The 11,605-nt window shown below is 51.0% G+C and overlaps 1 protein-coding gene across 1 annotated transcript in view; it reads right to left on the minus strand.

The window, feature by feature from the left end:
* Positions 1-11,561, minus strand: part of GPC4 (glypican 4) — a gene marked incomplete at its 5' end in the record, with an annotated part of 63,721 nt that extends 52,160 nt beyond the window's left edge. Inside the window, one exon of the mRNA XM_026039008.1 lies at positions 11,414-11,561. Coding sequence (XP_025894793.1) covers positions 11,414-11,561 — 148 coding nt within the window. The remainder of the gene's footprint in view (positions 1-11,413) is intronic.
* Between the last annotated feature and the right edge of the window lie 44 nt (positions 11,562-11,605).

The raw sequence follows: 11,605 nt of genomic DNA on the forward strand, positions 1-11,605 counted from the left end.
AAAAAGAAAAAGAAAAAGAAAAAGAAAAAGAAAAAGAAAAAGAAAAAGAAAAAGAAAAAGAAAAAGAAAAAGAAAAAGAAAAAGAAAAAGAAAAAAAGTTAGTTGGAGCCCCTGCCTGCTCCTCCTACCAATATTACTTCTCCAGGGCCTGGGCATCTGCTCCACAAGTGATCCAGCCTCCGCACAAGCCCTGCACTGTGCTCAGCCAGCATAATGCAACCTATGTCAGAGAAGTCAACCTTGGCCTGGAACAGACTCGTAATCGTAATATATTCCCTCGGCCCGGGCCAGGGGGTTGCCGGTATTTGTGGAAAAGGCAGGACAGAGCAGCTGAATCTGCCGTGGAAGACGCGAGAACGAGGTGGGAAGCGAGGGGAAGAGAAGGATATCACATAATAAGGATAAGGATATCACAAAGTTAGAAATTCCTCCGCCTCGTGCCCCTTCCCTCCCCCACGAGGCCGCAGCTGGTGGCTCTGCTCATCTGTGAACTCGTCACTATCTGCCCRGAGGTGCACACGAGCCCTCCTCCTCCTCCTCCTGCTCTCCTTTGCATAGATAAATCTCCAAATCTTTCCAACAATTTGCCAGGCAGCTCCACCGCACAGTTTGCTGGAGCAAAGTCCTTCCAGAACGGGCCAGAGAACCACAGAGCAAGGGCATGGACCACACGGTCTCGGACCCAGTGTCCCCATGGAGCCACCCGGACATGGGGCAGCTCCTGGCTCCCCCATCCMGAGCTGGGTCAATGGACACGGGTTTCCTGGAAAAGCCGCCAGGTTCTGGCTGCAGAAGCCAAGATGCTGCTCAGCACCAGGCAGGACTTTGTCACTCCCGCCTAGGCTGGAGGGTAAATCAATGGGCAGTGCCAAGGCAAAGGGACACGGGGCAAGGGGGCAGTGCCAGGCCACCCACATGGCATCTGGGGACACGTTTCAAGGCGCCCATTTGAGCCGTCTGATGCACGGAGCAGCCGTGACACCCCTGCACAAGCAGCACTCCGTTGCACAGCCCCTCTCCTGCAGCAAAAGCAGTCTCTAAAAAGTTTGCAGCTAAAAAAAAGAAAGGAGGAGAGAGGAGAAGTCCCCACAGCGGGGAGGCTCCTCACGGTGAAGCTCATGTGCAACGTGGTGCAGAGGTGCCCACAGCACCACAGGGGCTCCAGCATGGCCAGGACCACGGGCTGGAGCAAGYCCTCGTCCAGCTCATGCTACTTTCCAACAAGAACTTTTTTTTTTTTTTTCTTTTCCAAAATAAAGTGTTTTGCAACCTCTTTCCTCCTTGAAGGAAAAGTGAAATTCTCCTCATTCCTCTCCTTCGGTCGAGAAGTGCAACCGCAGAAATAATCACTAGCTCCAGATATACCAACCCACCCTTGAAATGGGACAGCAGACTGGACCCTGCACCCAGGTCTCGCTGCATCGAGACCTCAGAAATTCTCCAAAGTTAAATTTTAACTTTTAGCTCTTGAACCAACCAGCTTGACCTGTCTTCTGGACCCGGCTCCCCTCGCTGCAGCATTTCATTTAACTTTTACATCTGGTTCTTGGGTTACATCTTGCTTCCCAAAACAAAATGGCTCAGTGGATCAGGGTATGAGAATATATGTATTATATTAAAATATATGCCCTATTTCCAGGTCCCAACAGAAGCACAGCCAATGTAGGTCTGCATCAGAACACAATGGAGGCCACTAAAATGATCTGCTCCAAAGGCGTTAACATGAACCGAGTCCCAAGAAAGCGGATTTCATGGCACAAGCCTCCTATGTTAACTGCCCAGTAGTCTTTCAAACTGCCTGTCCAAAGGCAACATGCAGTAAAATTTACATTTTGTGGTCATTCAGCCACACATCTGGTGCAAAGGTCCTCACTTTAAAATAAAAACCCATTGAGCACATTTCTGGAAAAGATTCACGGCTGCAAAAAAGGCACTGAGATGGAGCAGTGTAATCCCAGAAGCCGCCCGTGCTGCTCCCCTGCYCGCTCCTGGGAACACAAAGGGTTAAAATTCACTGGGGACTCACGCGGCAGGAGCATGAAGGGCCTATTTAAGAAGAAGAATCAGAAATGGGGAATTTTGCCAGTTTTTACCCCTGATAAATCCGCATTCCAGTCTGTCAGCTATCTTGTTATCCCTAGAGCTGCTGAAGTGTCTTTGGCTGCAGCTATGCATGACTCCGGCTTTGAGTAATGGAAATAAAGTATGTGCGCTGAAATGCGGGAGAAAAACGTGGAGCAGGAGGAGACCCTAGAGCAGCTCCGGGATTTCAGACATTAAGTGGGAAAACTGCTCTCGCCCCAGCAAATCTGCATGGGAGAGAATACCCAGAAGCTTTAAACAAGACGCCAAGTTTGGGCCCAATTCCGCAGCTTTTGCTATCTGCAGGAACAAACAAATAAATGCTCTTCCAGCTTCACAAGTCCAGTTTAGCTGGCAACCCATAAGCAGCAAACATTTGGAAGCAGTACTGTAAAATTAAACAAAGCTATCATTTACAGGAAACCCTGCCTCGAGTACAAATTATAGAGTTGTTAAGTTTATCTGGCAAAGCCTTGCCCCTGAGTGCTATATAATTATTCCTAAATCTTTCAGGAAAGAATGCAAATATTTTCAAGCCATAATTCATCAACAAGGCGGAAGTGTCGTTTAACCTCCTGCACAGATTTGGGTATCTAGAAATTAACCCTCGCTCGCCACGGCGATTCCGGCGTTTCCTGCGGAGTTTGCAGGAAAACGGCACACTCCGTTTCCGCAGCTCCCGGGCCACGGCCGTGCATCCAGCCACCGACCATTCCCATCCATGGGCATGCTATGTTTTATGCTATGCTTTAAAAGCAGATGGAGCACCGCTTTGGAACAGCACCGTGGTGGGAATATTCCCAGGAACGGCTGGTGAGGCTGTCGAAAAGCCCTGAAAAGGCTGGCTGTTCTCGGAGGCCGTCCGGGTGTCATGACAAAGTCTGCCTTATAATATAAAAGAGCCTTTAATAAAGTAAGGAGCTCTGTTCTAACTTTTATTAGCTGTGGCCCGGCCGCAGGGGACCAGGGGCATCTCCACAGCTCGTGCAGCAGCATCCAGAGAGCGGCCGTGGAAAAGCGGCACCAGGGAGAAGATGGGGCAGAACTGATGAAGGAAAAAGAGAAGGGAGGGAGAAGAAGAAAAGCAGATAAATAAAAACTTCTCAACAAATCCCTCCAAGCATATTTCTGAAGAAAAAGTCATTTCCCGCAGCCTCCCAGCTGCTGGCCCTGCAGAACTGCCGGAGGTTCATCCCGCTCTGCATGGGCACTGATAGCTGGTGCTGGCCCCCATCCCATACAAAAAAATTAAAAAGTAAAATAAAAAATAATGGTACCACTCAAGCTAATGTATTCTCCTTCAAGAGGCATTATTTATTTAATGGGAGACCTGTGCAGGGTTCTGCCCTCCGGTGCTGCTGTTTCAGGCACCACTGCTCCTGTCGCTGGCTCCAGGACACTGATAGCTCAAAATGGTCTGGGCATGGAGAGCAATCAAGACCAATCAAGCTGGTGGGCTCCGAAACCACAACCTGCACCTTTCAGAASCTGCTCAGGTGATGCAGACCTTCCTTGGCCTTGCAATTTGATGGTCTGAGCTTTCGGGTGCTTTTGAGCAGGGAAGGARCGTGCAAAACTGCACCAGCAAATGAGTGCGCTCAAAACCAAGCGGCTCTCATTAGGAGCGCTAATGAAAGCTAACCACAATTATTATGTAAACAGCACTGAATTATTAGCAGACACTATCAAACTATCAAAGCGATTTCCCCCATCGCTGAGAAGCAGCAAAGCGCAAGTGCCAAAGGCACCTTTGCCCTCGCATCTGAACCAAACCAAAAMCAAATCAGCTGTTTGCTTTGCTTCACACCAAACATCATCGGTGGCCCAATGTGGCCGGGGTATCTGGGCACTCCCACCGCTGCTGCAACCCTGCACGGGGCAAACTCTGCTCCCACCAAGGGCATCCTACACCCCACTAAAATCAATAGCCCCTGCACTTTAAAACACACAAGCGGGCAGAATGCAAGGAAATCATGCTGCAATACAAGCAAATCATGCTGCTCCTAACTCCCACAATCAGCACGCAGAGGCCAGCGTGTCTTTAAGAGCCTACCTTTTATCTCACCTCAGCTTAAATAGCAGGGAAGCTACTTTAAAGCTACTTTCCATTGGGCTTATAATTGCTCTGCTTTTCCCTTGATCACGTAAATGCCCCGTCCTCTTGCACAGGATCGGGCCAAGGAGGTGCAGAGAAGCTTCCCGCTTTTCCCTCCCGCTCCTCCTGCTGCAAATGGGAAGCCTCACCCTATTCCTAATGGATTTCTTTCTAATAGCATCCACTGGAGCTGAGCAAGTCTGCTTGCTCTTTAATCTTTCACAGAGCGAAGTTACCTTTAAAAAGGGAGAAGTTAAAAAAAAAAAAAAAAAAAAAAAAGAAAAAGAGCTCCCTACTAAAAAGACTGCTTCCAGCCAATTGGCTATAAAGACACTCAAACAAAATCCTTGTGTTTTTCGGAGAAGCAAGAACTGCACTTCAGCCCAGTAAAACCCCGGCGCAGCCTTTATATTCCAAGAATGCTGAATCCAAACAGACTGATGTCTTTAAAGAAAAAGACAGCCCATAAAGGACAGCATAAAAAAGCTGGAAGTTTGCATTAAAACCCATGTAATTTTTTTGTTAAACAGCGTTACTGGAACCCATAGCACCGTCCAGCAGCAATTTATCGCCGCCTGTCATTGTAGCCGGCAGTACAGAGCTTTTTACACCAAACCACCAGTGCTACCAAGTTCCAACTTGTCATTTCCTGAAGTTGGACTTTTTGCACATCAAACCTAGAGGCAGGAGGGCACTGTTGCCCATCCCAAGTGGCACCAAGCAGCAGGTCACACCTCAGAGTTTGGTCCCTATGCCATTTTCTTAAATTCGTACTTGTGATGCCCTCCATATGTGTCTTCTCCTCCCTGGCTATCTCTATAACCATCTCCTGCTGCCTCTGGGGGAACCATCTCCCCCTCTGCCCCTAGAGCAAGAGACCATCTGCCCCATCTCCCCTGGAGGGAGCAAGGCTTCAAACACTGTTCCCAAGTAGGAGGACATGCTTGGGAACATCAAACAAGACCGTGACCACCCAAACAAGACCGTGACCACCCAAAACTCTTGAAGCAATGCTGCCCCTTTGCAGAGCCATTCACACAGGGCAGAGTTCCCCAAAAACCAGGCACACGGCAGCAGGGAGATCCCGGGGAGCTGCTACTGCACCCCCAAGTCACCATCAATCTCTGCAAGAGCCCAGTGAGTCACAAGAGGATCAGTCCGTGGCACGCGACTCCAGCTAACCCACCCGTGACCCCCGGCGATTGGATTCTGTAGTTCTGTAGAAACTCAATTACCAAGGCCAATTTCCTATGTGCATTAAGAAAGAAAAAAAAAGAGAGGGGGAAAAAAAAAAGGAAGAACGAAAAGCCCCTTCCCAGCAATGCTGCTGACAACGTGCAAGGGCCCCGTATTTTCACCTCCCGCAAGCTGCGGCCGCACCGCCACGAGCGCCGTTCCTACCGCCACAAGAATGTYGAGGCATATTTGGAGCCTCTCGTCATTGTTTGCTCCCATCTGAGTCTGCTTAGAGCGCAGACACTTCCCCGCTCCCGCGCGGGCACCACGACRTGGGGCGACCCATGGGAGCAGCCACCACAGCCCCGGTCAACCCTGCACCACGAGCAGCCCCGGGTGAAGCCCCATCTCCACCAGCACGTGACATCAAGATGGTTTTTCCTTGGTGCTTCGTTTCAGGCAAGACGTGCTACAACACCAAAACCACTCTTTTTTAATTAAAAGACACTCGGCAATTAAAGGAATGACGACGCCAGGCCAAGCAGCAGTCTTGGAGGTGCAGGAATCACAGCGAACAGGGAAACCCACCTGTGCTGGGAAGCTCCGCTTGCGGCTCACGGAGCGCACGGGATGAGTKAGGGAGCACGAGGGGAAGCACAAGCGCTCGCCCCTCGCCTTGCTCAGCGAGAGGGAGAAGGAAGTTATCTCCATAATCTCCAAAGAAAGAGAAAGCAGCAGGAATGCRAGGAATGCGGGGAGGTTATTGCCCCGGAGACCGGCCCTAGCAAGGGGCTCGGCGCGGGCGCCTTCCCGGGCGCCGGGAGGAGGGGCGCACCCTGACCTTCGGGGCCCRCGAGAATTTCCTCTCCCCGAAAGAAAGGGCAGAACAAAAGCAGGGAAGGGGTCCCAGAGCGTGGCGGCGCGGGATGCCGCGGCRGGGGGGGATGTGGATGCTCTGCCTGAGCTTCCAGGGAGGAAGGGAAGGCTCCCTGGAACCTGCCAGGGCAACGCTGAGGCCGTGCAACTCAACACACACGTGTGTTTCTGCACCCTGACACCATCTTGCTGGGCCCAAGTGGATGGATGCAGGCAGGGAAGGAGGCCCAGTTGCCCGCCTTGCCCCACGGCAGCCCCAGAGAGCCCAAAGACCCTGTTGAYGTATGGAAGCCATAGGGAAAATCTCCCTGAAACTACAAAACAGCACCAAAACCATCGCGCGGGCCGGGCCTCCCGCACAGCGCACACGCTCCTACTCAGGCTTTCAAAAAACAGCTACGCGTCTAAGGAAACATCTGATAATTAAGGYAATTTTAACAATAGATAATAATTTGACTACGAATTGTATGGAATGTAATGACTGCTTATTCTGGCAGAAAAAACAGCCCTTTCAGTGAAGYGCCTGCCAAGGAAAGCGATCCTCCCCGTCGGCGCGGCGGCCGCAGCCCACGTGCCCGGCCGGGACGCAGCGCCGGGGGTGAAACGCGCCGGCCCCRCGAGCTCCGAGTCACACCGAGCCCGGCCCGGCCGGCTCCTCTGCCAGCTCCCSCAGTTGATAAATGACATTAGAAGCRACTAAAAATACCCCAAGTGATATTCTCGGTTACTCCTCCACGCGCTGGCCGCGAGGACGGTCCCCGTCGGCCACCTCCCGCCCACTGGAGCGGACTATGGCTCTATTTATACCCACCCCTCCATGGAAGGGCCTTTGGCAGGCGGGGAAGGTCACCACAACGTCCCCAGCAGCAGCTCCGCTCCTTCCACAGGACAAGGAAACAACACGGGGGCGAAGGGGACGAGGTCCCATCCCGTGCTCCGCAGACTGAGAGGAGCCCAGGAGCCGTCCCCCGCCAGCAGCCTTCACCAGCGCCCGCAGTGCCAGATGACACGGTCCTGGGCAAGATCCAGGAACAGTTGCTCTGCTGGAAGGGAAGCACACGAACTACTAAAACCACATTTGCTGCAGCTTTTGCATAAAAAAAAAAAAAAAAAACCAACACCAGTGGAACAATTTTCCCCCTTGAGTAAGAGGGGACACCTGGACCATCCCAGGTGGCAGCTCACAGGTGATCACTATTACCCACGTGCAAGGAGCAGACGTTTGGGCTCCCTGCAAAAGTTACTCCAGCCAAAATCCCCTGGGCCCAAAATCCCAGGCCAAATGACTTGCCCTGTCACAAGGAACCAACTGCTTTCAATCACTTCCCATGAGTAAATGCAGCTGCTTCATTAATTTGGTTTAACTAGAGAGTCAAAGATTACGCACAGCATCTCTAATACAGATGGGTGCATGACTTTTTGCTCCCTGCAACAGCAGACTCATGCAGCAATTCCTGATAGTGAGTTTTSCATGTGATTCTGCACCCCAGCCACGGCAAAATCCACATGGGAAAGGAAAACAGGAATGCTGTAGATCGAGGGCATTGCATTTCTGTAGGAAAACCACAAGTAAACTGGTATGGCTTTCACCAACGGGCAAGGCATTTTTTAAAATCAGTGAAAAGAAACATTTATTTCCTACCATTAGAAGGAAAAGGGAAGAAAATTCCCATCTACTTCTGACCTGAGGGCAGGAAGAAGCCTAAGAAGTGTTGGATTTGTTTGTTTTTAATCACAGACGCCTGCTGGGTGCCCCCAGTTCACTTTGCATTTCACTCGGTGGCCACACCAGCCGGACTGGTTTAAGGGACCGCCGCAGACAGGGGCTCCCACGCGGTCTGCTCCATCACCACCACGGGCCACACGTGGAGATGCAATAAAGAACAACACTTTCTGGGTAGCATGAGATCTTCATAACACACRTTCTTCCCTCTGGGAACTCTAAAGCAAACTTTAAAACCCACCACGTACCTTGTGAAATATCCACTCTTGTCCACATCAGCAACTCCTGCAAAGGGAATCCAGACCTAAATTCTCCTGGCTCCTCCACCAGGCACATGTCCTAGTGGCCTTCCCTCCTCTCGAGCTGCCCATCCAACACGATGCAGCCACCTTCACCCCGTTTTAACGAAGATCCTCCCAAAATCACAACCTCTGCTATTGCAACACAGGAAAGGGTTCTGATTCGGATGAGGAAGTGTGATTTGGGGGCTGGTTTTCTCTTATAAGGGAAACATGAGAAAAACCTGTGCTGAGGGGGAATCTCCTCCCCTTGCTCCCCATCCTGCAGCCCTCAACCAACATGCCTGYGGTTCTCCCTGCTGGATGCTCCCATGGTGTCCCTTGTCAGCAAGGCCACACAAGCAACCTCTCCCTTTTTCTAAACAGTATCAAGAGCCAAAGAAACTGCTCCCAAAATGACCATCACCACCAGACAGCTCTGCACAAATAGTAACTTCTTTAGCAACAGCAGCAAAAGTGCATGTCTCCACCACAATTAGGTGGGATACCCCCCGCACATCACAGAGATAGAGATGCAGGAGCACTAAAGATGCAACCAGAGCAGCAGGACCATAATTTGGGAAATGCTTCCATGCACAGCCCTCTCACATCTTTTTACACCACTAACACCTAGTTAACATAAAAASAAACAATTTCTATATATYCAACTCTACAAAGAGCACATTATAYACCTCTTAGGGTGCAAACAATGAGTCGACCAGCTGTGCAGTTTCTCCTCAAAGTGGTATTTGTCAGCTCGCTAGCAGGAAAAYGACCTTCACTTGCTTGGGCAAGGTACAACCTCTCATTTATGGCTTTTCTAATCAGGTTCAGAACCTGGTCTGAACCAACGTCAGGTCAAACTCCCAGGTAATTATGGACAAGTAGTAGCTATTCAGCATGAATAAAAAGATGGTACAGATGAGAAGATTGCTGGAATGAACATTTTCTTTTAAAAAAATAAAGGTTACACACCTACTTCTTCAGAAGAATATAAATATGGCAAAAAAAATGCATGCAAGAAGCTACTCTGTCACAGMACAAGTGTCATGCACATGGGTAAGGCTGCGTTTCCCATGTTGTCACGCAGCTCAGCGTGGGGACACGGCCATCTACACTGCCTAGGCGCCTTGCTTTGGCAAGTCAAGGCCAATGGCTTTTCAGGCTCAGTATTCCCAGCTCGGATGGAAAAGCAATGACTACACCTCCAGGAAGAGTCACTTGCCACAAGTTTTTGGGTGCCTTTTTTTGGAAAGGTGTTGGGAAGTTTCTGCCCGCGCGCTGTGACCTAAAGCAACTGTGCTCGGATATGTGACCATAAAACAAGATCTGCRAAGCCTGAGCAAGAATCGAAAGAAAAACTAGACGGACTTTGGACTAGAGTTCATGGAGATAACAGCTGTGTTTCTGTACGTTAACCCATCCGCATCACAGGCCCAGATTTCCTCCAACCTCCAGTCCATTCTTCACCACGCCAGGGCTGCTTCCCCTCTGCCACACCATCTCATGCTCACTGATCAGCTAAGATCATTTTCAATTCACTTTTTTTGATGAAAACACACCTAAAACATGAACTGAAATCCAAGCTTTGCCCAAGGAAAACCTTTCGCCTTGGTGTCTGACCCAGCCTCAGCCTCCTGCGCCAAAGGTCACCAAGTTAGTGGCACAAACTGTCACTTCCCTATGATCAACCATCACTGGGACCTCCATGAGTCAGGTCCTCCAGGACCTCCTCCTGAGGTCCTGCTGAAAGTGGTGGCACACAAAGCCAGTTCAGCAGATCAGCTGCTAACATCCCTGTCACATTCAGCAGCCAGGAAGGGAGGTGGGTGCGCCCTGAAGCAAGAAACACCTCCAAGCTGCAGTTATCTACAGGAATCACAAAAATGCCAGGCACAAAATTTTGTGCATGAGAGGAAAAAAAAAAAAAAAAACCACAACCTCCTGCAAAGGTTTCTGCAATCCCCTCCAAAGTCGCCTCCAGAGCAGGATGACATTTGAGCCGTAACTTTGCAAGACCTGTTGCTTTCCSAGCGCAGCCAGGCACAGAGCCTCCCCTGGCCCTCCGAGCAGCAGCAGAGCCTGGCTGCTATTTTCCGCCCGCGTGTCATTCCCAAAAGCCCTGCTTTTGTTAAATAATCTTACCTTGCTCATCACATTTCTCTGCCCCTTCATTTCAAAAGCACGGGGTCAACCTGACAACAGCTTTGGAGCCTCAAATGGAAGCCCTCTCAGCAGGATCTATTCCCGATCGCCTCCAAAGCACACTGAGTCATCTTAAATAACAATATATGAAATAAAGGCTAGGTCTAAACCTGCCAGATACCAGATGTCCCGGGAAGCTTGCACATATCCCTAATACTGCACTGATGAGGGCAGACACAAATCAACTACAAGCTTATTTATTAGCGACCATTCGAGGAAGCAGGGAGGCTGAACGGGAAGGAATATTTTAACTGCAACCGGTCAGACGTTTCTCATTAAAATATTTCTCGGAGAAGTAAGCGGACCCTCAATTTTATTCAAACAGATGCAGCCTARATGGATCTCATTAGTCCGACAAAATAAAAGTGCAACTGCCCGAAATCACTTGAGTTTAGTCGGCGGAAGGGGTGATGTATGGGCATGCGGAGGGCACCCCGACGGTAAAGATCCGCCCCAGCCCCTATATTAGCCGTCTAAAGGTATTTACTCGGAGTCTGTCCGTGTTGTGACAGTGTCCGCGCCTGAAGTGAATGCCGCTCACACTCGGCATTTCTGAGCCATTCAGTCATGCATTTTTGTTATTGTGGAAAGTGGTGCGAGACCGCGGCGCAGGAGCCCGAGTCCTTGGTGGTCTCCGAGGATTCCGGCTAAAAAGGCGCTTCCTTTGTTCGGGGGAGAATGCGGGCCCGGGGGGCATTCAGGAGGGGGAATAAAAGCAGCAGCCCTGGGAGGGAGACGGAGGAAGGAATGAGAATAAGAAGGAGAGGGGGAAGGAAAAAATAAAAAGAAAAAAAAAGAAAAAGAAAAAAAAAAAGAAAAAGGAGAAAATGGTCTGGGAGGGAACATGGGAGCTACCGCGGGCTCTCCTCGTCCGCGGGATGCGCAAGAGTCTCGGGACAAACGCGAGGGAAAAGAAAAAGGAGGGAAGGGAGGAAGAAAGGGGCGCTCGCGGGCGCGGGGGGGCTCGGCGCCACTCACCGCGGATCTCGTGGCTGGGCGCGTCGCTCGCGCTGAAGCCGCGCGCCGCGTAGAGGCGCCGCACGTCGGAGCAGCTGCGGGCGCGGGGCTCGGCGGCGAGCAGCAGCAGGGGCAGGCTGAGAGCCGCCAAGAGGCGCGCGATGGGCGCGGGGCAGCCCCGCCGCCGCCCCGCCGGGAGCCAATGGGAGCGAG

The sequence above is a fragment of the Nothoprocta perdicaria genome, unplaced genomic scaffold (genome assembly GCF_003342845.1).
Source record: "Nothoprocta perdicaria isolate Ctin4 unplaced genomic scaffold, notPer1 scaffold_22, whole genome shotgun sequence".
Taxonomy (NCBI): Eukaryota; Metazoa; Chordata; class Aves; order Tinamiformes; family Tinamidae; genus Nothoprocta; species Nothoprocta perdicaria.